Consider the following 27,953-nt stretch of genomic DNA (forward strand, 5'->3'; position numbering starts at 1 on the left):
GGCTAAGAGTGGCTGTTGCTCTGTCAGGGAAAGCCTTCTTAGCCATTAACTAAGGCTGCTTCTAGATGGAGGGTCAAAAGGCATTGTGCCGCTATCCCACCCTTTCCTCCTTAATGGATTTTAAAGACAAAGGAAAGTGATGGGAAAACATGGGAGGATTAGAAGTGGAAGACAATGTTGTGTGGACCCCCCCCCCCCGCCCAATATTCAGTGAATGAGACAGAGCACTTGCATGATAGAAGTCTTGTCTAGAAGCAAACAAAGCTGCTCTGATGTTATGGAATGTTCATGAAAACTGAAACATCTGAGGCTGAGGAAGCAGCAAGTTCAGGGAACAATGAGAAAGGCTATGCCTATGGAAGATCTCATACAGGCTCCAAAGAATGAAGAGATTAAGTACTCCTGATGGACAGGGTGGTGACCTCATAAGGGAACTTGAGGAAACATAGGCCTGGAGGAACACGAAGATGTGAGAGCACAGGGAATATAGATTTAAGGGGTGGGAAACTTTTGACCCTCCATATATTTTAGCCTTGGCTATGCTGGCTAGTTGCTGATGGGAGTTGTAAGCTAAAACATCTGGAGGGCTACAAATTGCCCACCCCTGATAAATCAGTAGCCAAATTTTTGGTGCAGAACTCTACTGGCTATTTACATGAGATCTGTGCTGCAATTGGCCAGCTTCAGTCAACAGCCACTTGTTTTCCACTCATCCTCCCTTCCACTTTAGCAGGCTCAAAGCATCCTTGGGGACAGAAGTGGACACTTCTATTTTAAACACACACCAAAAGCTTTTTGCTATGAACAGATTAAGCCATGCACACTAAATACTTAATGAGACTTGTGGGGGCTGTATTAAACTTGATCTCCATGTCCTTGTGACCTCAACAGATGGTGGTTCTGGTAGACCAATCGGAAGTTACAGAGCTCTGCACACCCACTAACACAAAAATACAGATGTTTATTTGATGCAATACACTTGATAAAAATACACTGACTTGGTACATGTAAGATAAACCTGATCAGATTAACAGCTGCAAAATTCATTACCAAGGCTGCAATTCTGTAGACGCTTACTTACCTGGAAGTATGTCCCACTGAGACTTACTTCTGAGAAGATATGCATAGGATTGCACTGTTAGCGCGGGTATCTATTCTGAAGTAATTCCCATTGAGTTCAATGAGACTTACTCCCAGATAAGTGTCATTAGGACTGCAGCCTCCATGGAAATGTCTGCTATCTGTTTTTCTCCAAAGTCTTGAAACGCTACAGATTTTTCTCTATTTATTTATTTTTGGTTTATGTCCTTTTCTGAAGCTGGTTATAGATATAACTTACATTTTACTTATTGAAAGATAAGTAAAATTAGGTTTTGCTGTCCTTCTTTAGGCTAGACTGTATATCTATGATCAACTGCGCCTTGTTCTTCAAGTATCTCGCTGGCACGCCTAGCTGCGATGACAGATGAAAAACCTTTCTCATTTTAGACAGGGCAGCCCGTCTATCTTTGCACTGCATTGGCTACGTCACGTCAGTGCCACAGTTTGGGAGGTCTTGCTGTTTAGAATAACTGTTTGTTGTTCAGTCGTGTCCGACTCTTGGTGACCCCATGGACCATAGCACGCCAGGCCTTCCTCTCCTGCGCTCTCTCCCGGACTGTGCTCAAGTTCATATTCATTGCATCGGTGATGCTATCTAGCCATCTCATCCTCTGCCGTCCCCTTCTCCTTTTGCCTTCCATCTTTCCCAGCATCAGGGTCTTTTCCAGTTTGAAAAGTAGTTTGAACACTCTTTGGCGTTGCCCTTCTTTGGAATTGGAATGTAAACTGACCTTTTCCAGTCTTGCGGCCATTGTTGAGTGTTCCAAATTTGTTGGCATATTGAATGCAGCTTTAACAGAACTGTTTACGAAGCATTAAAGAAAATAAACTACTTTTCCCAGCAACCTCCAGGGGAAAAAGTCCCGGATGGGGCTGCCACCCGAGGATATATAAGCATCTCAGACGGCGCGCGTTTCAGACATTTGTTGGTGGCTGTGGAGGAAGCGTTGCTGGGTGGCTGTTTTCATTCGCGGTGTTGTTTATCTTCCTCTCGCAGGGGGGAAGATAAGCGATTCTTTTTGGTTTCTCTGGTCCTTCCATTTCTTTCCCCCCGATGAGGCCAAATGAGGCTGTGGAGGTGCCCGCTTTGGCGCTGCGCCTGGAGGAGCTGAAGCGGCGGGCCGCCGAGTGCATCGAGGCGTCGTCGGGGCGCCTGGGCGAGCTGAGCCGGGAGATCTGGAGCCGGCCGGAGCTGGCCTACGAGGAGCGCCAGGCTCACGGCGCCCTGACGCGCTTCTTCGCCAGCCGGCCCTCGCCGGCCTCCGCGGCGGCGGCGCCTTGGTCGGTGCAGCGCCACTACCGGCTGGAGACGGCCTTCCGGGCGGACTGGCAGTGGGACGGGGCCCCCGGCGAGGCCGGCCAGGCGCCCCCGCTGCGCCTGGGCTTCCTGTGCGAGTACGACGCCCTGCCCGGCATCGGCCACGCCTGCGGCCACAACCTCATCGCCGAGGTGGGCGCCGGCGCGGCGCTGGGCCTGAAGGGCGCCCTGGAGAGCCTGCGCCACGGCCCCGCCGCCGCAGGGCTCCCCCGCCCGGCCCCCGCCGTCAAGGTGAGGCGGGCGAGGGCGCGGGGGGCAGGCAGCGCCCGAGCCCCCGCGCACGCACCCCGCCCCTCCTTCCGCCTAGACACTCGCGCGGGAAAGTTGCTCCCTTTTCCTGTTCATCAGGCCCGTTCTGCGTTTCGGGGGTTGGTTGGTTTTTTGAAAACCGCCCTGGATGCTTCACTGAAGGAAGGTGTATCAATCTTTTAAATACAAATATTTGTCTGTGGCGGGGAGGTGTTCGTCTCCTCTCGCCCCGGTAAACCGGCTTCCATGTCACGGTTCACCCGGAGCGCCATTTCTCGTGTTGTTTTTCATGAGCCTGACCGCTTGTAACCTTCTCCTTTCAGGTCACGGTGCTGGGCACTCCCGCTGAGGAAGATGGAGGAGGCAAAATAGACTTAATTAAAGCTGGGGCTTTTGATGGTCTAGATGTTGTTTTCATGGCCCATCCCTCCCAAGAAGATGCAGCGTATTTGCCTGATGTAGCAGAACATGAGTGAGTGAAGTGGAGCAGGAGGCATTGTTCATTTTTTCAGAGAGAGAGAGAGAGAGAGACAGCATCTTTCCGTTTTGATTTCCTTTGGGTTTAGTCGTTTTCAGGTTGTGATAATTCTCAGGGTTGCTTGAACTTCATGTTTTGGTGGTGTTCATATCACACTGTCAACTCACGTGGTGCTTTTATGGAGCCAACTGGGGAAAACAATTAACCGCTGGTCAGCATCTAATTTTCCTGAAGGGTCCCATTGAGAAGGGAGTGATAGGTGGCACAGGACTGGCATCAGGGGTTGGCATTATAGTACAGCTCTTGGGGCCCCAGCACCTTTATTGGAGTAGTGGACACTGCAACATAACCAGTGAATCTTTCCCCACTTTTATCTTGTTTTAATTTTTCATACCCAAATTTTGGTGCCGGTTGTGTTTACTGTGTTCCTGCAATTGCTTAGTTGGAAGCAGTTCAGATTACACATGGATTTTTACAGGAGTTTGTTTCAACCAATGCTCTGACATTCTCATTATGGAACCTCTCCAGAAATTAGATCTCGTGTTTACCTACAATATAGAACTGAAATGTCTTGTGACTCAAAGCTTCATAATTGAGTGTTTTTCATATTTGACAGTGGCTGTATTTCAGTGGACATTTCTGCAAAGGCAACCATATAGGCATGTTAAAAACAAGTGGAACTGAAGTTCAGCCACATAAGATTTGGAATTCTTTTAATCCAAACACAGTATATTTTATTTCAAATATTCTTTGGTCAGGTTTTTGAAAGTTAACATACAAACCCAGAACACACAGGTATTATTATGCTGGGTCATATCAGTATCCCATTTCTCTATTCTGTTTTTGACTGAGTCCATATCCCCTAAGAATATTCACTATCTGGGTATGATGGCTGTGTTGAATCTTCTTTAGCTCTCAGCATCTGGAAATCTGTGGCATGTTGCAGATAATGCAATAACAGACGAGGCACACTTTCCCTGTTTTATGCTTCATAAAAGTTATGATCATTCACCCCAAATGATTCTGGAAATTGTGAGATTTTAGTATGTGGAGCTGAATAGTATAGGTGTAGATTTATGAAGGCTGTGGCTTCTTTTCCCCATCTAGCACTCATTAGATCACTGGTAAATGAAATAAATTTCCCTGTTAGATATAGTGTATGACTTTCCCATCTTTTAAGTGAGCAGTCCAGCACAGACAACTTCTTGAGACTACTTTAGAAGTTGGAGAGCACTTCCTGCTTTTTGTCAGTTGCATAACAGCTTTGTAGATATTGAGAAGGGAGTAATTTTTCCAGTCTTGACTTGGTCCTCATTTGTTCTTGAACAGCGTTAGAATAAAATATAATGCAAGAAGTTATAGACTTCAGAATTCACTGTGGGTTTCATGTAACATATGAATGATTCATATCAGTACTATTAATTTAAACACAGAATTTAAAAAATGATTACCTGTTTTGAAACTTACCAGAACTAAAAACCCATCTGTGCCAAACAGGGTCTAGGTAGCCTTTACTAATTCTAATGCTTTTCACATCTCCTCTTGTAGGTGATTCATCAAGTTAAAACAATACAATCTTCACTGTATTGTCTTCGTTGGCAAAACATCATTTTTGTGTGTGGATGCAGTATATTTGATGCTTGTTTCTCTATTCTAGCAGCAGTAATAGTGGAATTTGGGGGGAAAGAAGTGGTGTATGCCAAAGAATTAGGTTAACTAGGAAATGAACTTTTATTTTAAAACACTTTCAGATTTTTTTGTATTCTTAGCTTTCATGTCCTGGTGCTTGTCTGACATCCAATAGAAAAGTTATTTCCCATTTACTTATCAAACTAGGTTTAAATAACTGCCATGGTGGTTGATTCTTTTGTTGAATCATGAGTCAGTATTGAATTTACAGTATTGAACACTCTCTTGGAAATCCAGAATTGATATCAGGTTTTTAAGACAAAACTCTAAGAAACAAGTTTATTTTACTTTTATTTGTTTGTTTGTTTGTTTATTTATTTATTTATGGAATTTATATCCTACCTTTCACATCTTTCTCAGGGCGGCTAACCTTTTTTTTAAAAAAAAAGGATCAGCAAATTAAAACTAAGAGCCAGTAAAAAAAATGACTTTAAAACAATCATCCAATTAACAGGGGGACCAGATACCCTAAAACACTATCAAATATCATTAAAATACCAAAAGAACAGTACAGAATTTCCCTGCTGCCTACAATATAGCAATGAAGGTGCAGATGAACGTGGAGTCCCACAATTTGGGTGCCAGTATAAAAAAAGTCTTTGCGCAATAGCCTTCAAAAAGCAGGGGCACATGAAAAGGGACCTCTGACAGAGATCTTAAGAGATGGATGATATTCTGGTTCTTGGGCCACATTAGCATTATTTAAAGCATTTTTACCCACTCTTCACCTGAAAAGGCTCCCAGGGTAGCTTATATAAGATGAGTAACAAACAAGACAGCCTCTATCAACAGGCTTAGGATCTGATAGAGCAATCCTATAGCTGCTAGTCAGCGGCTAGATGGCCATAGGATATGTCAGTTTCTGGGAACTGACCTCGGAGTCTGCGCTCCGAGGTCGGTTCCAGGGGAAATGACATCCCTGCCGCACTGCCTCACAGGTAGCTCGGAACAGCTCTGCGCTCAGAAGAGGAGCGCAGGGCGTTGAAAACGGGGCATTCTGGGGCAGGGAAGGCAGAAATGCTGGTACAAATCCTATGTGTCGTCCAGCAGCTGCTTCCCCTGCTCCGCCTTCCTGCGGCTAAACAGCCGAAATCAACTGTCTAGCTGCAAATGCAGGGTGGCTGAAGCACGAGGGGATGATCCCCTCTGCGCTTCTCCTGCCCTTCATTGGATAGGTGGTCGCCTTGGACTTTGGAGGCGTCCGCCTATCCCCATAGGATTGCGCCCTAAAAGACATAACACAGAAGGAAAAGAAGATGGGGAAGGAAGACGAAAACGAGCAAATTCAGGCACCGCTTCTTGCCAGTACCACCTTGTTTCCACAGAGGATATCAGGTTTAGTACTGCTATGTTCAGCAGCAGCATTGAATTCCACAGCATGAGGCATGTGATACGATGTAGGAAGCAGCATTTCCAGAAGCTCTGAACAGAGTGATAGTATAGACTATTTAGCTATATATGCATAAGGATTGAGAAACATTGGCAGTTTGAAGTTAGCAATGGAAGTAGTTACCTGTATGATTCAACTGGGATAGAAATGGGATCCTTTGTTTTTGAATACATTAACTGTTTAATTCCTGTTCATGCTACTGGACTCTATAATAGCCTGCCATGACCCTAACAGGCTGGGCTGTTAAGGTGACCTCCTTGGGTCTACCCTTACAGATTGCACCAAGCACAAGTTGTTGGGGTTATTTTGGGTAATGTTGAAAGTGGAAGATGCTGATACACAGCATACCCGCATGTGGCAGCTGTTCTACACTCTTGAAGAGTGTATTTTTGCAAAATTGAATTTATTTTGGTGTGGGATTTTTTAAATTTGTCTTCAAAGCCTTCCTTTAAAAATGCTGGGGAGGGGGATTGTGTTTGCCTTGACTTCTTTACTTTCATTTTCATTATGTGTTCTTGTAATGTGGCCCAAATAAGTTCAGATTTGCTGTAGGCTCTGAAGTGTATCAACTCATCACAGCATGTTTAGCGCACGTTGTGGTGTGAATCCTAAACTTGCCTATAGCCAGAGAAAAACAGGACTGTGGCATTACTAAATCATGCATCTGCTGTAGGTTTTAATTCATGCTTTGTCAGTGCGGTCCTTTAATGTGTCAGGGATTCCAAGTCCTCCCACTGAGTAGTGAGGCAACAGAGACTAGCTGTGCAGTCCACAAACTCTTATTCATTTAATAGCACCTCTTCACACCTGAAGTCACTACAAAGCCTGGGGGCTGTCTTCTAGGCCTAATTAGCTAAATAGCGCTTTTGCAAAGAGAGCTACTGAAAGCAGGACAGTTGCCTTTCAACTAAAGGATGGGTTTCCCACAGTGCTCAGCAGGCTTTTTCTGGGTTTCTCCCTTCAGGAAGGATCCTCCTGACCCAACTTCTGACGGTCAGCCAATGTGGTGGGACACCTCTCAGCTCCACCCGCTTAACTCGGTGGCGGGCTCTGGCATCTGTCAATTCCAGTGCTCCCTCCCTCTCCAACAGAGTTCCCACAAGGAGGGGGGAAGATAGTCTCTGAGCCTGGCCCTCCTGCTCAGTAAGCCCCTGGGAAGGTTCTTCGCTGACTCCTGGAGAGTCTTGGATAATTTCCTCCCCCGCTCCCTATCTCAGCTGGGCTTCTAGCTCTGTTTCTGAATCAGAGTCAAAACCAAACTAGGGAGCCTGGGCCCAATCCTGACATACTGTCAGTATAATCCTATGCAAGATAATTCAGAAGTAAGCCCCAGTGTGTTCAGAGGTGCTTAATCCTTAGCGTGGTTAGGATTACAGCCTGTATGGGTTATATGTAGCTTCTGAGGCAACCTTCTGTTGTTGTTCAGTGGTTAAGTCGTGTCCGACTCTTCGTGACCCCATGGACCAAAGCACGCCAGGCATTCCTGTCCTCCGCTGTCTCCCGGAGTGTGCTCAAGTTCATAGTCATTGCATCGGTGATGCTATCTAGCCATCTCATCCTCTGCCGTCTGCATCCTTTCCCAGCATCAGGGTCTTTTCCAGGGAGTTTTCTCTTCGCATTAGGTGGCCAAAATATTTGAGCTTCAGTTTCGGTATCTGTCCTTCCAATGAGCAATCAGGGTTGATTTCCTTTAGGATGGACTAATTTGACCTCCTTGCAGTCCAGGGGACTTGTAAGAGTCTTCTCCAGCACCACAGTTCGAAAGCATCGATTCTTCGGCGCTCAGCCTTCCTTATAGTCCAGCTCTCACAGCCATACATTACTACTGGGAAAACCATAGCTTTGATTATACGAACCTTTGTCGTCAAGGTGATGTCTCTGCTTCTTACTATACTGTCTAGGTTTGCCATAGCTTTCCTCCCAAGGAGCAAGCGTCTTTTAATTTCATGGCTACAGTCACCGTCTGCGGTGACCTTGGAGCCCAAGAAAGTAAAATCTGTCACTGCTTCTATTTCTTCCCCGTCTGTATGCCAGGAAGTGATGGGGCCAGATGCCATGATCGTAGTTTTTTTAATGTTGAGTTTCAAACCAGCTTTTGCACTCTCCTCTTTCACCCTCAACGAGAGGCTCTTGAGATCCTCTTTGCTTTCTGCCATTTGGGTGGTATCGTCTGCGTATCTGAGGTTGTTGATAATTCTCCCGGCAATCTTAATTCCGACCTGTGATTCATCCAACCCGGCGTTTCTCATGATGTGCTCTGCATGCATGTTAAATAAGCAGGGTGACAATAAACAGCCTTGTCGTACTCCTTTCCCAATTATGAACCAATTGGGTGTTCCATGTCTGGTTCTTACTGTTGCTTCTTGACCCTCGTACAGGTTTCTCAGGAGACAGGTAAGGTGGTCTGGTACTCCCATCTCTTTAAGAATTTGCCAGAGTTTGTTGTGATCCACACAATCAAAGGCTTTAGCGTAGTCAATGAAGCAGAAATAGACATTTTTCTGGAATTCTCTTGCTTTCTCCATGATGCAGCGAATGTTGGCGATTTGATCTCTAGTTCCTCTGCCTCTTCGAAACCCAGCTTGTACTTCCGGTAGTTCTCGGTTCACATACTGCTGAAGCCTAGCTTGTAGGATTTTGTGCATAACCAACTGGCATGTGTAACGAGTGCAATTGTACGGTAGTTTGAACACTCTTTGGCATTGCCCTTCTTTGGAATTGGAATGTAAACTGACCTTTTCCAGTCTTGTGGCCACTGTTGAGTGTTCCAAATGTGTTGGCATATTGAGTGCAGCACTTTAACAGCATTTAGGATTTTAAATAGCTCAGCTGGAATACTGTCATCTCCGCTAGCTTTGTTGTTAGTAATGCTTCCTAAGGCCCACTTGACTTCACTCTCTAGGATGTCCGGCTCAAGTTCAGTGAGCACACTATCATGGCTATCAGGGACATTCAGATCTTTCCTGTATAGCTTTTCTGTGTATTCTTTCCACCTCTTGTCTTTTATCATGCCCATCTTTGCACAAAACGTTCCCTTGATATCTCCGATTTTCTTGAAGAGATCTCTAGTCTTTCCCATTCTGTTGTTTTCTTCAATTTCTTTGCATTGTTCATTTAAGAAGGCTTTCTTGTCTCTCCTTGCTATTCTCTGGAACTCTGCATTCAGTTGGATATATCTTCCCCTTTCTCCCTTGCTTTTCGCTTCCCTTCTTTCCTCAGCTACTTGTAAAGCCTCCTCAGACAGCCACTTGGCTTTCTTGCATTTCTTTTTCTTTGGGATGGATTTAGTTGCTGCTTCTTGAACAATGTTACGGACCTCCGTCCATAGTTCCTCAGGCACTCGGTCTATCAGGTCTAATCCCTGAAATCTATTCCTCACCTCCACTGTATATTCATAAGGGATATGATTTAGGTCATACCTGTATGGTTTAGTGGTTTTCCCTACGTTCTTCAATTTAAGCCAAAATTTTGCAACAAGAAGCTCATGATCTGAGCCACAGTCAGCTGCAGGTCTTGTTTTTACTGACTGTATGGAGCTTCTCCATCTTTGGCTGCAAAGGACATAATCAATCTGATTTCGATATTGACCATCTGGTGATGTCCATGTGTAGAGAGTCGCCTCTTGTGCTGTCGGAAAAGAGGGTTTGCTATGATCAGCATGTTCCCTTGGCAAAACTCTATGAGCCTTTGTCCTGCTTCATTTTGTACACCAAGGCCATGCTTACCTGTTATCCCGGTGATTTCTTGACTTCCTACTTTAGCATTCCAAACCCCTATGATGAAGAGGACATCTTTGTTTGGTGTTAGTTCTAGAAGGTGTTGTACGTTTTCATAGAACTGATCAACCTCAGCTTCATCGGCCTCTGTGGTTGGGGCATAGACTTGAATTACTGTGATGTTGAATGGTTTGCCTTGGATTCGTCGTTTTTGAGATTGTACCCCAGTACTGCTTTTCCCACCCTTTTGTTGACTATGAGTGCTACTCCATTTCTTCTAAGGGATTCTTGTCCACAATAGTAGATATAATGGTCACCTGAATTAAATTTGTCCATGCTTGTCCATTTTAGTTTGCTGATTCCCACGATGTTGATGTTCAATCTTGCCATCTCATGTTTGACCACCTCCAGCTTACCTTGATTCATTGATCTTACATTCCAGGTTCCTAAACAATATTGTTCTTTACAGCATCGGATTTTCTTTTCACCACCAGACACATCCACAACGGAGTGTCCTTTCGGCTTTGGCCCAGCCGCTTCACTCTTTCTGGCGCTCCTTGGAAATTCCCTCTGCTCTTCCCCAGTAGTATATTGGACACCTTCCGACCTGAGGGGCTCATCTTCCGGCGTCATCTCTTTTAGCCCTGTGATACTTTCCATGGCGTTTTCTTGGCAAGAATACTGGAGTGGGTTGCCATTTCCTTCTCTAGCGGACCACATTTTGTCAGAACTGTCTGCCATGACCTGTCCATCTTGGGTGGCCCTGCACGGCATAGCTTATGGCTTCACTGAGTTACACAAGCCCCTTCGCCACAACAAGGCAGTGATCCATGAAGGGGCAACCTTCTGAGACCTACTCAGTTTTCTACTCCTGGAAATTTCTGCTTTCAGTTATTCATTTCTAGTTCACATAGTTTCTATAAGGCAGGTTGTCCTAAAAGCTCAAAACCAGAAGTGCAGTTTAAACAAATATCAAAATTAAGTCTACTAAGCCCATTTTATCCTTTTGAGGCTGACTTGCATATTTGGAATTACTAGTAAAAGAGTTTTGTGCTACCAAAATGTAGATATGTGGCACTATTTGAATTTGTATGGTGTCATGAATACATTTTTTGCTGGAGAACACATTTTTATTGCAAAGCTCTAGCATAAATTGACATCTGCATGTAGTTACTTCCAAAAAATCTGAAGGCTATTATTATTGCATTGTATTATAATTTTTGTGTCTAATACAGGTTTCCAAATGTTTTCATCATAAGGGCAAGTGTTTACATACTTAAGAACATGGTCAGTTTTTGTTTGTGAAAACAAACTTCCAGGAAAGATTTTTAAATTTATCAAGGAAATGAAAGCACTGTGTAAGCAATTCATTGTTACAGTTGACAATTTATTATATGACTTTTTAAAATTTAGGAAATGTAGAAGTGTTTGAAAAGAGGTAGAAATATTCCAGCAGCTATCCACATTTTATCAAAGATATCTATTGTGTTCTATAAATTCTGTTATCCTGACCCAGTTGGTTCTGAGTAAGGGAGCTTTCTTGAGCACACTCCGGGAGAGAACGCAGGACAGGAAGGCCTGGCGTGCTATGGTCCATGGGGTCACAAAGAGTTGGACACGACTGAACAACAACAAAGGGGGCTTTGCCTGTATGGCGCTCTTCCACTGATAATGGGTTTTGCCATTTGTTTCAACAGAGGAACCCAGTCTACACCCACCTTCTTTGTGTAGGTGTATTGCCTTCTGTTGAAATGAATGGGAATTGCTTCCTATACAGAAAAGATTTCTGAATGAGGACAGCTGTCCCAGGTATTGCAGAAGGCAGTGAATGAAGATGATGACAGGAAATCTCTAAGAACTTAATCACAGTTTTTCATGATTTGGTTCACTCCGTTTGGAAATACCTATTTTCTTAATTGATTTGCTTCAAGGTGATCTAGTAGAGAAAATAAATCTCAACCTCTAATATACTAATATTCTTTATTTCCACAGAGCTTAATTTTTGTCTTGTATGTACCATTTTCAGTCCAATGATCCATGGAAATATCACATTTTGTTTTGCGGTGACAAAGATAAGCTTTGAGAATGGAAGTTCTATATCAAATACTTCCCACTCTCAAAATCATGTTGGTCTGTTATTTCAGCAATTTATCTTTATAGAGGTTTGAGGTAATAAACCACAGTATGCAGACATATCCCATTAAAATTAAGTTCATTGAATGAATCCAAAGGGTTCTTTTTACTTTTAAAAAGTGTTTAAAAACAAGTGATGGCTTTTATTTCCTAGTGTGACTGTGAAATACTATGGAAAAGCTTCTCATGCTGCTGCTTACCCTTGGGAAGGAGTAAATGCATTAGATGCTGCTGTTCTTGCATACAACAATCTGTCACTTTTAAGACAGCAATTGAAACCAACATGGAGAGTTCATGGTGAGATCTTCATTAAATCTTATGTCCAGCAAGTAATACTTCAGACTCTGTTTAAGCAAATATGTTGTATCTGGCATGTTAACATTAAGATATAAATTACTGTTCATGTGTTTATTTTTCTGACAAACTTGTAATCTCTTGGTAAAGTAGAAGGCTTTTAAGACCTACACACATTTGTTGAGGATTTGTTTACTTAATACACTCTGTAGAACGGTCTGAAACCAAGGTATGCTAAATTTAGTTACTGAGTGTTCTTCCAAATAGTCGCTGGTGTTGAGACTGACATTACCGTTTCTTGCATCTTAGAAGTCAGTCCAGCTCCTTATATCCTACTATCTGTTTACAGTTTAGGGAAGTTTCTGATTGGATGTGTGCCCCACCCCCAGTCAGATTAGGATGTAGGTCGAGGGTGCACAACCCTCAGCTACTCCGGGTGCAGCATGAGAAGCCGGCGGAACCCCTCCCACTTTTTCCTGCAGACCAGCTGATCAACTAGACTGGGTGCATGGGAATGTTGTTCCAGTGCCGGGGCAGCAGTCACGCTGTTAATCATTGGCGGGATGGAACCCTCAACACCCCCACTTATGAGATTGTTGTTTTACCACCACTAGTGGTGGAGAAATAATGGTCTCAGTGGACATTGCTGGGCCATGGGGCAGATTTAACTCTACCACCACTCCCCCCCGGCAGTCTCTAGATCTCAGTGGGCATGGAGGGGAAGTTTGTGTACACAAATGTTTGTGTGTGCGCATGTGCACATGCATGCATGTTGTGCACCCATGATATAGGCTGTACCAGACTTGTGTTCTCCATACTCTGTAATAAGAGTTAAATAATTCAGAAAAGCTTGTGTAAAGATGTCTTGGGGTATGGAATTCAAATATTTTACAAGCTCTTCATTTCATGCAACCAACACATTTATTAGTAAAGTCCTAGTGTAGGTGTTGATTTCATAATTGAATGCTCCCCCATATAAAAACCTCCTTGCACATATAAATGGAAAGGGGCAAATATTAACTTAGCCTTTCCACTAGGTGTTTGTTCTCTAGGTATATAGATGTGGCAGAGCGGGATGGTGGCATTCTAGCTTGTGACATATTTTTTATCTATACTAGGCCATAATGATATGGGCATAAATGTAGAAAAAAATTCTGGTATTCTTATGTCAGCATTTATCATCTAATATGCATCAACGGAGAGAGCAATGTCCCCTAAATAGCATCTGGGGGAGATAAGATTTTTCTGTTTCCCAGCTCAGAGCTTGTAGCCAGTGCTATGAGCTCGTAGCCAGGAAACTGTGCTCCTCTCCCCCTCACAGCTGGAGCAAAGAGAACTGCGGGCAAAAAGGGGGCATTCCTGGGGAGGGGAGGAGACCATGGAACTGTTTTTGAGATCTTCGTATGCGGTCTCCAGCCCTCTTCCCACCCCCTCTCCTATGCCGTGCTTAGATGCCCAAAATCAGGCATCTTAGGCAAACTACAAGGCAGCCAGAGCATGGAAGGAATCCTCTCCTCCGTGCTTCAGCCACCCTGCACTGGATATGCGGTCACTTCCGACTTCAGAGGAATTCAGAGGTGCCATCTATCTCAATAGGATTGCGTCCTAATTCTACCAAATTAGAATTAAACAGTTAGTTAACTTTACTGAAATTAATAATTATTGAAAAAGTGTGCTTTCCAGCTGCATAGTAAAATAATGATGTGGGAATGGGCAGATTTCAGGCTTGCAGGATCTACTTAGTTTCTTACTAGAACTCCCAAGATCTAACCACTGGAGCTTCTTCGTGCAAAAGACATACATTTAGAATTAAAGAATTCTGAGCCCATGAATATGATTTGAGTACCAGAAAATGAATGATGCTCACAGTCATTCCACACACACACACACACACACACACGGTCATCTCAAGCTTTTTTCATTATAGCAGTATAATTTGGGGTATGTGTGTCATTTTGTTGTTGCAACTGTTACAGAATAGCTGATCTACTACAAATCATTGCGATCTACTGTCTGTTATAAACAGCCCAATTAAAGAGGATACATTTATCTGAATTCATTTTTATCTTAAGGGTTTAATGCATGGTATGACGTGTTAAAGTTGGATCACTCAACATTTCAGTTCTTCTGGCCTTTGATGCAATGATATCGATCAATCCTAAATTAGAGATCTTCAGTGTGTAGGACACACCTGGGTTCAAGCTAGTCTTTACCACAGGAATAGTTTAATCGTTGATTCCCTCTAAACATGACAGGGCATTGTGGGAGGTGCTTTTCAATGGGTGTCACTTCTGTGGAAAAGGCCTGCATGATTGGTCCACATGGTTGCAGACTTTTGAGCTTTATGCTGATGCTGTGGGATGAACCCATGGAAAGCATGTCCCATGCTGCTTAGTGTAATGTTTAAAGGGTACCATTCTGTTCAATTTTTCAGTTCTGTTGGGAGACCCATATAAACTTAGTGTTACTGATCATTTATAAATATTTCATTTAACACATTAATTCAAATAGATTTGGTAGCTTTTCTTTACTTCCCCAAAACTATTTAAATGTAGCTATTGAGTAAAACAGTTAGAAATAATTTTTTCTAAATCTTTAACCTTTTGAAAGTCAGATGTTTATCTTTGACTTTTTTAAACAGACACAGTTGGGTGCATGTATTTAATATATTGCCTGCCTTCTTCTGATACCTTATTTAATGCCAAAGAAAAATGGTGTTAAGTGGGCTCCATATTATTGCCTCGAATCCTAAATGCAAAATTTTGTAAACTGAACTGAAACAAATCTGAATAGCCTTTCACTTATGTAGGACAGCACATACTCTTTCAACATATTGTGTTCAAGCCAATCTGATCAATGGTCATTCATACCATTCTGATTCTGTTATTAATAGAACACTTTGGTTTTACTTGTGGTTATTTGCTGGTTTATCCCTTCATGGATCACTGCCTTGTTGTGGCGAAGGGGCTTGCGTAACTCAGTGAAGCCATAAGCTATGCCGTGCAGGGCCACCCAAGACGGACAGGTCATGGCAGAGAGTTCTGACAAAATGTGGTCCACTGGAGAAGGAAATGGCAACCCACTCCAGTATTCTTGCCAAGAAAACCCCATGGAACGTATCACAAGGCTAAAAGATATGATGTCGGAAGATGAGCCCCAGGTCAGAAGGTGTCCAATACACTACTGGGGAAGAGCAGAGGGTATTTCCAAGTAGTGCCAGAAAGAGTGAAGCGGCTGGGCCAAAGCCGAAAGGACACTCAGCTGTGGATGTGTCTGGTGGTGAAAAGAAAATCCGATGCTGTAAAGAACAATATTGTTTAGGAACCTGGAATGTCAGATCAATGAATCAAGGTAAGCTGGAGGTGGTCAAACATGAGATGGCAAGATTGAACATCGACATCTTGGGAATCAGCGAACTCAAATGGACAGGCATGGGCGAATTTAATTCAGGTGACCATCATATCTACTATTGTGGGCAAGAATCCCTTAGAAGAAATGGAGTAGCACTCATAGTCAACAAAAGGGTGGGAAAAGCAGTACTGGGTACAATCTTAAAAATGATAGAATGATCTCAGTACGAATCCAAGGCAAACCATTCAACATCACAGTAATTCAAGTCTATGCCCCAACCACTGATGCCGAAGAAGCTGAGGTTGATCGGTTCTATGAAGACCTACAACACCTTCTAGAACTAACACCAAACAAAGATGTCCTCTTCATCATAGGGGATAGGAATGCTAAAGTAGGAAGTCAAGAAATCACCGGGATAACAGGTGGGCATGGCCTTGGTGTACAAAATGAAGCAGGACAAAGGCTACTAGAGTTTTGCCAAGAGAACACGCTGATCATAGCAAACACTCTTTTCCAACAGCACAAGAGGGGACTCTACACATGGACATCACCAGATGGTCAATATCGAAATCAGATTGATTATGTCCTTTGCAGCCAAAGATGGAGAAGCTCCATACAGTCAGTAAAAACAAGACCTGGAGCTGACTGTGGCTCAGATCATGAGCTTCTTGTTGCAAAATTTCAGCTTCAACTGAAGAACGTAGGGAAAACCACTAAACCATACAGGTATGACCTAAATCATATCCCTTATGAATATACAGTGGAGGTGAGGAATAGATTTCAGGGATTAGACCTGATAGACAGGGTGCCTGAGGAACTGTGGACGGAGGTCCGTAACATTGTTCAGGAGGCAGCAACGAAATCCATCCCAAAGAAAAAGAAATGCAAGAAAGCCAAGTGGCTGTCTGAGGAGGCTTTACACGTAGCTGAGGAAAGAAGGGAAGCGAAAAGCAAGGGAGAAAGGGGAAGATATATCCAACTGAATGCAGGGTTCCAGAGAATAGCAAGGAGAGACAAGAAGGCCTTCTTAAATGAACAATGCAAAGAAATCGAGGAAAACAACAGAATGGGAAAGACTAGAGATCTCTTCAAGAAAATTGGAGATCTCAAGGGAACATTTTGTGCAAAGATGGGCATGATAAAGGACAAAGAAGGCAGGGACCTAACAGAAGCAGATGAGATTAAGAAGAGGTGGAAAGAATACACTGAAGAACTATACAGGAAAGATCTGAATGTCCCTGATAGCCATGATAGTGCGGTCACTGAACTTGAGCCGGACATCCTCGAGAGTGAAGTCAAGTGGGCCTTAGGAAACATTAGTAACAACAAAGCTAGCGGAGATGACAGTATTCCAACTGAGCTATTTAAAATCCTAAAAGATGATGCTGTTAAAGTGCTGCACTCAATATGCCAACACATTTGGAACACTCAACAGTGGCCGCAAGACTGGAAAAGGTCAGTTTACATTCCAATTCCAAAGAAGGGCAACGCCAAAGAGTGTTCAAATTACCGCACAATTGCGCTCATTTCACATGCCAGCAAGGTGATGCTCAAAATCCTACAAGCTAGGCTTCAGCAGGATGCGAACCGAGAACTACCGGAAGTACAAGCTGGGTTTCGAAGAGGCAGAGGAACTAGAGATCAAATCGCCAACATTCGCTGCATCATGGAGAAAGCAAGAGAATTCCAGAAAAATGTCTATTTCTGCCTCATTGACTACGCTAAAGCCTTTGATTGTGTGGATCACAACAAACTGTGGCAAATTCTTAAAGTGATGGGAGTACCAGACCACTTTACCTGTCTCCTGAGAAACCTGTACGAGGGTCAAGAAGCAACAGTAAGAACCAGACATGGAACAACCGAGTGGTTCAAAATTGGGAAAGGAGTACAACAAGGCTGTATATTGTCACCCTGCTTATTTAACTTATATGCAGAGTACATCATGAGAAACGCCGGGTTGGATGAATCACAGGTCGGAATTAAGGTTGCTGGGAGAATTATCAACAACCTCCACTATGCAGACGATACCACCCTAATGGCAGAAAGCGAAGAGGATCTCAAGAGCCTCTTGTTGAGGGTGAAAGAGGAGAGTGCAAAAGCTGGTTTGAAACTCAACATTAAAAAAACTAAGATCATGGCATCTGGCCCTATCATTTCCTGGCATATAGAAGGGGAAGAAATGGAAGCAGTGACAAATTTTACTTTCTTGGGCTCCAAGATCACCGCAGACGGTGACTGTAGCCATGAAATTAAAAGACGCTTGCTCCTTGGGAGGAAAGCTATGGCAAACCTAGACAGCATAGTAAGAAGCAGAGACATCACCTTGCTGACAAAGGTCCGTCTAATCAAAGCTATGGTTTTCCCAGTAGTAATGTATGGCTGTGAGAGCTGGACTATAAGGAAGGCTGAGCGCCGAAGAATTGATGCTTTTGAACTGTGGTGCTGGAGAAGACTCTTACGAGTCCCCTGGACTGCAAGGAGGTCAAATCAGTCCATCCTAAAGGAAATCAAGCCTGAGTGCTCATTGGAAGGACAGATACTGAAGCTGAAGCTCTAGTATTTTGGCCACCTAATGCGAAGAGAAAACTCTCTGGAAAAGACAGTGATGCTGGGAAAGACTGAAGGCAAAAGGAGAAGGGGACGGCAGAGGATGAGATGGCTAGATAGCATCACTGATGCAATGAATATGAACTTGAGCACGCTCCGGGAGAGAGCACGGGACAGGAAGGCCTGGCGTGCTATGGTCCATGGGGTCACGAAGAGTCAGACACGACTGAACAACAACAACAACATTTGCTGGTTTGCTCCCTTTCAGGATTTTATGGCTTAAATAGTGATTTATAGAAAACAGTCATCTCCTGACCTGTGGATCAGGATATAAGTTCGAGACACTGTGTAAAACATCTCTTTAGTGGAAGATTTCCTCCACAGATGAATGAAAGAATAAAAGTCCTTTAATAACTTTTCATCTAATAATTATCTCAGGTTTAGATTGCTCTTTGGGATCTTTATGTCTTGTTTCTTTTTGTCGTCTTCTGCATTTCTTTCCATCCAGCTCCTGTCCTGTGAAGGTTTCACTCTGTACTCAACCTCTTGAATCAGAATAATGCAAATGGAAAACAGTGAGGCAAAATTAATACCTGTTGAAATTAAGAAAGGAATGGTATGCCTTCCACAACTCACTTCAGTTTCTCTGGCTCCCCCATCAAGTAACAATTCATAGGGTTGGACCCAGATTTCCACTGGCTGGGGATGCGGTGGCAGTTTTCTCTGATTCATCTTCCCACCCCCACCCCCCTCGCAGCCTCCAGCACTACCTACCTTGCTGTTCTGGATAATCTGCCAACCCTACAGAACAGCATGAGAAGGGGCACTGCAGGGTCTAAGGGGGAATCTAAGAAAATCACACCACCCCGTTACTCCAGCCGGAAGCCTTTCCTGGATCCTGATTCCCTCTGAACAGAAGAAGCCCTTCTGTTTGTGGATGGACAAGTCTGGATCCAGCTCATAGTCTTTAAAAATGGTCATAATAGATTGCTGGCTAGACTAGCTGGAGCAGCATTATTGTTTCTTTGTTTACTAAACTTTTTGTGTAGGCAAGATAGCCGTATTCATAGGGTAGTATGCAATGCTGCCCTATGCTAGTGGGACCTGCTAGCATGATGAGAAGCTGGCAGTTTGGGTACCAAGCAGAAACACTTGTTTCTGGAATGGGGCAGGTCAGTGCAGTTTGCAGAAAGGAGCTCCACTAACCTGTCCTGTTCTGGAAACGAGCATTTCAGGTTGCTTTAGGAAGCACTAGTTCCTGTTGCCGTAGGGTTGGTTTTGTGGGCGCAACAGAACAAGTGGAGGCACAGCAGCAATATTGGATACTGCCCATAGTGTTTATCTTTTGGTCACCAAAAGCAACCACCAGGCAGGATCTTCTTAAAACATATAACTATATAGTACCCATATATCCCACACAGTTTACAGAAAACGAAAATGCAAGGCATTCTCATCTGTAAGATTCTATAAAAAAAACTTTGTTACACATACACAAAATACACAATTCATTGAGCTTTGATTACACAGGTTGAGGTTGTACATAACAAAGAACAGACTCTGAACAGACTCGACAGGCTTACTGATATCTGCCTGTTTCGTATACAACTTCTTTAGAACAATCTTTAAAGTAGTCAAAATAATCAGACAAATCTTTAATCAGAATTGTCCAAAGGGAATAATAGCAAGACATTTCTTCTCTTGATAACATTGATTACAAATGGCTTATTTGTAGACCTATTTAAAAGGCATTATCTCTAAAATAACTTCCCCACAGGGTAAAAAACATTTAAGATTCTCCATGCTGCTGTAAGACCAGCTGATGTAAGAAAACATCAAGATCTTATGCCTGAGAAAACCTTTCATTTTTGTTATATAAACTTATATTATGCACAATTTATGTAAACATTGTGTGATATATGGGTACTAGTTAAACCATTTTTCCAATCTGGTGGTTTCTTTTGGTTTTCAATGTAGGCTGTTTCTCTTTTGGTCACTATTTAGCTTTTTATGTGGCTGTGAAAGCTAATCTCTGGTTCACATGTATTGACAACTCAGAGTATGGATTGTCATTAAATCGTGGGTTGTTGTTGAATCATGGGTTGTCATTATGTACGAACCCTGTACTGTAGTTTAACTATGGGTTGTTAACCACAAACATAGGATCTCTTCCTGGGTTGTTCATGGTTAAGAACCCATAGTTAAACCATAGTGCAGAGTTTTCATGCAACGATAGTCCATAATTCAAGGACAACCCATACTCTGGGTTGTCATTACATGTGAGCCAGGTCAAAGTCTTGCACAGCCATGCAAGTGATTTGCTGTTGTTATCACTTTTAAAGTGATAATTTATATCTTTAACATATTATTAGATTGTGGATAATGATATATATTTAATATGATTTCTTGTTCTTGTGAGAACAACGCCTTCTTGAGAGGAGGCCAAGTTAGATCATGCAAGCAGTACCAGAAAACATAGCACTATTCACTGTCCAGTCTTCACGTGTGCTTCAGATGAGGAATTTCCCAGCGTAGTCACATAGTATTACTGGTTGGCACAGAAATACTTAAGAATGAGACTGTGCCCAGCCTATCATTCCTCTGTTTTTCTTCTTCTTTCTTGGCCAATCATACATGGTGATGGCATTTCAAAACTCATCACCATCATGCATGTTAAAGCTTGGTCAGTTGCCAAAGCAAAGTGTTCATGGCCTTCTGTTTTGGAATCAAAAACATAATAGGGCTCAGGGTAATCCCTGCTTGTAGGGACTTTACTGAAAGCTTAGTGGAAGCAGAGGCACAAACTAGGGGCTGTTTGGGGTTATTACGTATGTTGGATCTTCTCAGAGCTTCTGAGCGTTATCCTTAACCCATGACACTAAACCAACCAGTTTTTATTCTGGAGCCTATCTTGATAGCTAACACCCCATTCATAAGGATTCCTACTATCTACTAGTAGTCCTCCTTCTTTACATGCAAGTGTATGTGCATACAGGTTCACATACTGCAGGCAGGCAGGCTGTTTTTTGTATAGCATCTAGTATCATGTAGGAGTTTTATAAATATTAGATGATGCGGTTTTCCAACTTGCAGCCTATCTTCTATTACATGAATTGTATTCAGATTCCAGCAGTCAGGCAGATGAAATTTGGCAAGCAATTTGAAAGAAACCTGAAAGGAATGTTCCAGCTGATAGATTGGCATAGGTTCTGGGCACCATACCTGGAGATATAACAGTACTGCAAAAACTCAAATCGTCTTAGAACAAATAGGCGTTTCTTCGCAAACTTGTCCAGGAAGGAGTCTCTCAGCACACTGTCAAAAAGGACTCTTTATCCAGGAAATAATTTCTTTTAAGAAGGAGACATGTTCTGCTCCTTTATTCTGTTTTGAAGTTCCACACTGACAATGGACTCATTTGCCTAAGACAAATGGTGTCCTAGAGAAGAGAAAATACAAGTTCAGAATCTACCAGAATTAATATCACCATGATTTCTCACAAGATAGCTCAGATTGTATTTGGAGAAGGTCAGATCTTCTAGATATGCATTCAGGAGGAAAGGATAGCATTGCCTGGTGGCTGCACCCTTTTTCTGCAGGTTAGTAGGCAAGATGGATACAAAATGTGTACATGCATAGATATGACAGATCAAAGGTTCACCTCTTCTTCAAACATAACTAATTCTCATGATTTCTAAGGAATACTTTAATCAGATATGAAATCCCCTGCCAGGTTTCAGTGTTTTGCTCCAAATTCTGGCTTTTACAGGGTAATCTGGATGCACTGCTAACTTTGATTTCAGGAATATTATAGTTCTGTAATAGCGTCCTTTAGTTTCGTGCAGGATATTAGAAAAGTGGACCAGTACAAGGTAAACTCTACCTTTTTGAGGCTCTTGTAGGAACTGTGGCTTTCACTGAGCTATTGTGTATTAGAATAAAGTCAGTAGAAATGCATACAGAAATGTTACATTTGCTTTTCCTAATCTTCATGGGTCTGAAACATATTTGTACCATTTGACTTAGACACTGCACACTAGCACCCTACTTTATTAAATTTCACACAAACCCTGTAACAAAAGGCTTTTCAAGATTTGAAAAAGTATAGTGGAGGCCATGGTTAATGTTCTATTATCCACGGCTAGAAAAGAGTTGATACTCCGGAATTATTTTCCCCCCATGCTTACACAGGGCGGACTTGTATTTTAATACTTGGTCCTAAAAATTGATGCCAACTAAGATTTTGAAATATTTTCATTCCTTACCCCATTTTCTTCATCGGCTTATGGGCATCAAGTATTGTATAGTTACTACTTTAGCATTGTCCCACCATGTAATATTAATATACAGAAGGAAAAGGATTAGGAAAGAAATGTTAGGAAGTGTACAGATAGAAACTGATGTCTAACTTGGTTAAGTATGGCATAAACATAGTTTTAATTCAAACTTCAATCTCCCACCAAGACTTAGAATGTGAAGGTGATAGTTTTATGCCTTGGTTTCTCCTCTGGTAAAATATATTCAGCTTCTGTGTTACTGCTTACTTTTTACCTAATCTGCCTTGTTCCAGCACAATTTTATCCAACATTAACAGCAACAGATGAATAACAGCGGAATATGAATGCAGACAAAAACTTCATGTTTTTTGATTGAAATGGAGTACATTTTCCAGGCACAGTTTTTTTTCTTCTTTAAATAGAAAAGAGTTAAATAAAGTGCATAAACTGGTGTGGCTTTTCTGTTTAGCTGTTTTGCCAAAAGCCTCAGAACACCCAGTGTGCCAGATACTAATCTCAATAACATGGTTCTTCTCTTTTATAGGTATAATAAAGAATGGAGGTGTGAAACCTAATATCATCCCTTCTTATGCTGAATTAGAATTTTACTTGCGTACTCCTTCATTAAGGGAACTCTCCGTCCTGACAGAAAAAGCAGAGAACTGTTTTAAAGCTGCAGCTCTGGCCACAGGGTGTGAAGTAAGGTTCTGAAAGGTCGATCAAGATTCTGTTTTAAGATATAATGTGAGCTGATTTTTCAAGTAAATTAAAAATGTAGATGACATCTTGACCAATCTACTCAGGACATACTAAAATATTTGAGCTGTGAGAATTATAGCAACCAAATACAAACTTATCTTTTGTGTCATGTTCCTCAAATAGTGGTAGCTCTGAACTGATCAGATCGTGGTCATGTTAAATTCTCTCTCTATAGCTATATTTTGAACATAAATGGCTGAAAGGTGGTTTATAAATATTTTAATAAATGTCATCAGGTTTGTCAAGTCATAATTGTCAGAAATACTAAGATACTAAAGTGAGAGCCATATTTCATATGCTTCTGAATCCACAAAGGCTCAGTCAACATCAGGCTTTATCACTGAATATTTTCTTGGTACTTTTTCCTTTTTGGTAGATTTCTGGGGGAATTTTTCTATCATAAGAGATTACAAAGGAGACAGAAGGGATTAACACACTGATCCTAAAGGCTCTACTTAGAATTAAGCCCCAGTTATTTCAATGGAGCTTACTTCTGAGTGTTTACAATTAGTAAGCTGGTCTGCTAAGAGGTGGCTTAGCATTTGGCATCTTTTGGAATGGGTTGTCTTCCTCTACATTTCTAGTTATATTCATTTGTAAAAATGGCTGAATTAATTAAGGGGAGGAAAATTGCTTGATTGCTTCTGAGAAAGAATGCAACTTTCATACTTCATATCTATAGGCTGTGACATGCAGAAGAGCTCTGATCTGTTATTAAGAGCGGAATCCTATGTGTGCTTACTTCAAAGCAAACCACACTGCATTTAGTGGGCTTACTCCCAAATAAGCGTGCATAGGATTTCAGCATAAGGCTGGAGTTCTGTATATATTTGGGTGTGAGACCCACTGAACAGAGTGGGACTGACTTCTGAGTAAACGTGCATGGGATTGAACTGTAAACCCTTTATTTCAGACTTTATCTGGTACTTTCATTTTAAAGCAAATGTATATTTTTCTCATCTAGGTGGAGCTAAAAAGTGGTGCAAATGATTACTTTAATGTGCTTCCTAACAAGAGCCTGGAAAAGGCTTACATGGAGAATGGGAAGAAGCTTGGCATGGATTTCATCCCAGACAATAACTTGAACGGGCTGTCAGGTAATAGTAGAGCGTCTGTGTGTTCATGCATTTTAGAATGGCTTTCACTCCAGAACACTTGGGTATTTTTCTGCCCTTTCATATTACCTTACTGGCTTCAGGTCTGCACAGAAGGTTTAAGATGAGCAAATATATGTAATTGCACACTTCCACAATTCTGACCCCCACATGTCTTCCTGGGAAAAGGTTTTGAATGTTTTGCTATCGATAACGCACAGCTCTGTCATAAGAATATAGCTTGGTTTTGATAGCCTTTCTGGTACATGTAAAGCTCTGAGGTGTGTTACCTCTCCTTAGGTTCTACTGACTTTGGAAATGTTACTTTTGTGATTCCTGGGATTCATCCCTATTTTTATATTGGCTCTGATGCACTGAACCATACTGAGCAGTACACAAGAGCTGCAGGTTAGTGGTGTGTGTGTGTGTGTGCGCGCGCTTGCTTTACACCCAACCCCCTACCCCACCCTCCAAAAAACCTGTGAGAACACTATGGGAAAAATTACATGAAAGTCATTTAAATTTGCATTTCATCCTTCCTCCAAGGAACTTACAGTGAAATGTTTGTGTCTTTTCCTACACAACTGTTTGTTTTTCCTGCATATTCATTGCAGCTGTTTCAACCACGTTTGTTCTCACTTGTGGGTTAATTTATCCTAGGATCAGAAGAAGCTCAGTTCTATGCCTTGCGGACAGCTAAAGCTTTGGCAATGACTGCCTTAGATGTTATTTTCAAGCCAGATCTGTTGGAGAAAGTCAGAGAAGACTTCAGAATAGTGAAACTGAAAGAGGAAGTACACTTCAATATGCCTGAACATGGAAAAGGATCTGGCCTTGGTATTGGAGCAGCATGTGCATCACGTTGAAATATTGCAGCATATTACAAATGTATACTCACAAGGAAGTCCGGAATTGCTCTATTTGAATTCTAGGGAATGTTGAATAGCTGGAGAGATGCTGACTGTTTGAGTGGTGCAACTAAACGACCTCAGCGTACTTTAAAAATATTATTTTTGTCTAATATTAATGTCATGTAGTTGTCTTAATTTGTCTGACAAAATTACATGATTTCTCTGCAGTGAATGAAAATGTGCTGAATATCTTAGCTTTGCAAAGTTTTGCAATAGTTTTTGATTGCTAGTATGATAGTTAAAAAGGAAAGGTGGGTTATCATCATAACAACGGCCCTCCTGCCAAGGAACAGTGAAAGCTGTTAGCTTACTATATGCAAAACTAAATGCAATCAATCAGGATAAGCTAACCTATGTGTATTTGAACTGAGTTTTTTTTGCAAAGTGGATACCAAAGGTTAGGTGGTGACTGCAAGAGGTGCCCAGGTTATCACATTCTGCTCTCGGAACCTCACAATCTTGCAAGTGGGAGCTCAGCATTTGAAAACACAGCACCTTCCCACTTTTGTTTATCTAAACTTTTCTGGAAGACTGTCCTTGTAATTACTTGATGTTTCACACATAGGTAGGCTCTCGAGCCATTGTTCTACATAATTTCCAAATCAAGTGTATCCCTTAGTAGTTGTGAGTATACAGATAATCCAGAAGAAATTAATATGTATAAAAGTGGGTGAATGTTTCTGAAACAGAAACTTCTTGTGAAAATGCTTAATATATATGGCATCAATTAAGCAAAAGCAGTGTGTTATCTCTGTTTTAGAAGTTGAAGGAGAAGCTAATGTAGATGGTGGGGAGTTTTCCCTTGGAAGATGCTGTACAAAATCAAAGAAATACTTGTGCAAACATGGTACAGGAAGCCTTTTGCTGTACCGTCTATTTACTGGCAGAATTGCATTTTGAAGATGAATTGTTTCAATCCCTTCATTATAGTAGATTGGTAGAGTGCAGAACTTGTTATATTCCAAATGTATATTCCATTAAGAAATGGAATTGTTATCATTTTGTCAGTTTGGCCATCAGCTGCTGCCCAGGACAGTGGGAGAGGACCCTCATATCTACTTTTGGGCTTCCCATTGGCATCTGGTTGGCCAGTGATATACTTGCTAATACTTAAGAGTTATTTCAATGCAACATTCTTCTCACTTGAGGAAGAGTTCACTGACATCACCCTAGTGGTGCAGTTCCTAGAGTAGTTGCTGCAGTGTAAGGGCGTATATAAAAGCTTATCTATTATTTATACCATCAATAGTAGAGAATAATCTTGTTTCCATTCTCCATCACTAAGGGTGAGTTTACATGACTGCTTTTACAGGGAAATACTGCTCTGAGTTTTAAAAAAATCAATATTTCTGTGTTTGTGTTCTTTCACATATGGTCTCTTATGGTGACAGATGGAACTAAGAAAATCAAACTTTATGAATTTCTTATGATTGAATGTTTCATTACCAGTGTTGGACGGGTGGAATACATTTAAGAACAAATTTTTATGGAAAAATAGATTTTTCATCTCATGGCTTAAAAAAAAGGGGTGTATCTATTCTTGCCCATATTGGATTAAAACTATCAGTCAACTCAAAAGTACTAATATAACTAGGTATTTCGGACTATTCTTAGCATGATGAGTTGTCTTCTAATTAAGGTGATCTTTGTATTTGGCCTATTATAATTTATATTACCAAAACGAGACTTGCAGTACAATTCTATGCATACTCAGAAGTAAGTCCCATTCAGTGCACTGGAACTTATTCCCAGATGTATATAGGATTGCAGCCATAATTATCTAACACACTACTGCCAAGTGTCTACCATCTGGAGGACCTTAATGCAAAAGAATGCACTCTCATTTCCTGTCCTCTTAAGTAAGATGTGACCTTTCAGTTTTATGATGTGTTGTAAGGAACAATTTCTACACAGCATTTTGTGTTCTACATAATATATAGCTCTTCAGTATGCATGCTTACCTAAACAGTTTTCTCTCTGAGTGTCATGCTTGCATTCTCACCTGTCAGTTGGTCCAGTAAAGAGGTATCTTCAGTCCACATTCCACTGAAATCAATAGTAAAACTTCTGCTGATTTTAATAGATCCATTGCACTCTTTTTAGTAATAACAAATAGATAAAGTCTTGTAGAAAGTTTAGCAGGGCTTAACGTATATATACTTCTGATTGAAGCAACTCACACATGCACAAAGACATGTATGGGGAGAAAGAGAAGGCAACATTTTTAAAAACTAAATCACCTCTAACAACTATTTTGAAGACTTTTGTATGTTGAGTCACAAATTTGCATGCTGGAATGTACACTATTCAGTACTATTTAGCCGGTACTGAAAGACAATGTTGGGGATTTTTTAAAAGATGAACTGCAGTATTGATTTTTTTCTAATATTCCTGATGTGCTGTAAGGAAAGAAGCAGTTTTATTTTTACCATCCTAAAGCTGTTTTCCTAAATATTGTACTGTCCTGATTTGCCTAAGAATAGAAATTGCATGCAAATAAATCCTATGCTGATGTGTACATCTGTGAAAGCTTAATGTATATAATTGAATGAAAGTTTTACTTCAGCCCTTTTAAGAGCTGGTCAACTCCTAAAAAAGAAACTTAATTTGACCATGCTGTATTTTTAATATTTGATCTGTTTTGACTTC

The 27,953-nt window shown here is 41.6% G+C and overlaps 1 protein-coding gene and 1 long non-coding RNA gene across 3 annotated transcripts; one reads left to right on the forward strand and one right to left on the reverse strand.

The window, feature by feature from the left end:
- Positions 1–948: 948 nt before the first annotated feature.
- PM20D2 (peptidase M20 domain containing 2) lies at positions 949–27,822 on the forward strand. 2 transcript variants are annotated; one of them, XM_084827079.1, is made up of 7 exons: positions 949–2,650; positions 2,992–3,140; positions 12,229–12,371; positions 23,085–23,239; positions 24,264–24,396; positions 24,694–24,801; positions 25,054–27,822. In XM_084827079.1, the coding sequence occupies exons 1-7, from the start codon at positions 2,156–2,158 to the stop codon at positions 25,257–25,259; spliced, it is 1,389 nt and encodes a 462-aa protein (XP_084683205.1). In that variant the 5' UTR covers positions 949–2,155; the 3' UTR covers positions 25,260–27,822. The 2 variants fall into 2 exon arrangements, with proteins under 2 accessions (XP_084683205.1, XP_084683206.1); XM_084827080.1 differs by having other exon boundaries at positions 2,019–2,551.
- Positions 18,657–25,136, reverse strand: LOC146359331 (uncharacterized). The gene is made up of 3 exons (XR_014786619.1): positions 24,948–25,136; positions 21,486–21,702; positions 18,657–18,859 (listed from the first exon to the last, which is right to left on the reverse strand). It is a non-coding gene; the product is annotated as an uncharacterized LOC146359331 (long non-coding RNA).
- Positions 27,823–27,953: the final 131 nt, after the last annotated feature.

The sequence above is a fragment of the Heloderma suspectum genome, chromosome 1 (assembly GCF_057233095.1).
Source record: "Heloderma suspectum isolate Gila_16-S chromosome 1, 16-S_ref, whole genome shotgun sequence".
NCBI classification, from domain to species: Eukaryota; Metazoa; Chordata; class Lepidosauria; order Squamata; family Helodermatidae; genus Heloderma; species Heloderma suspectum.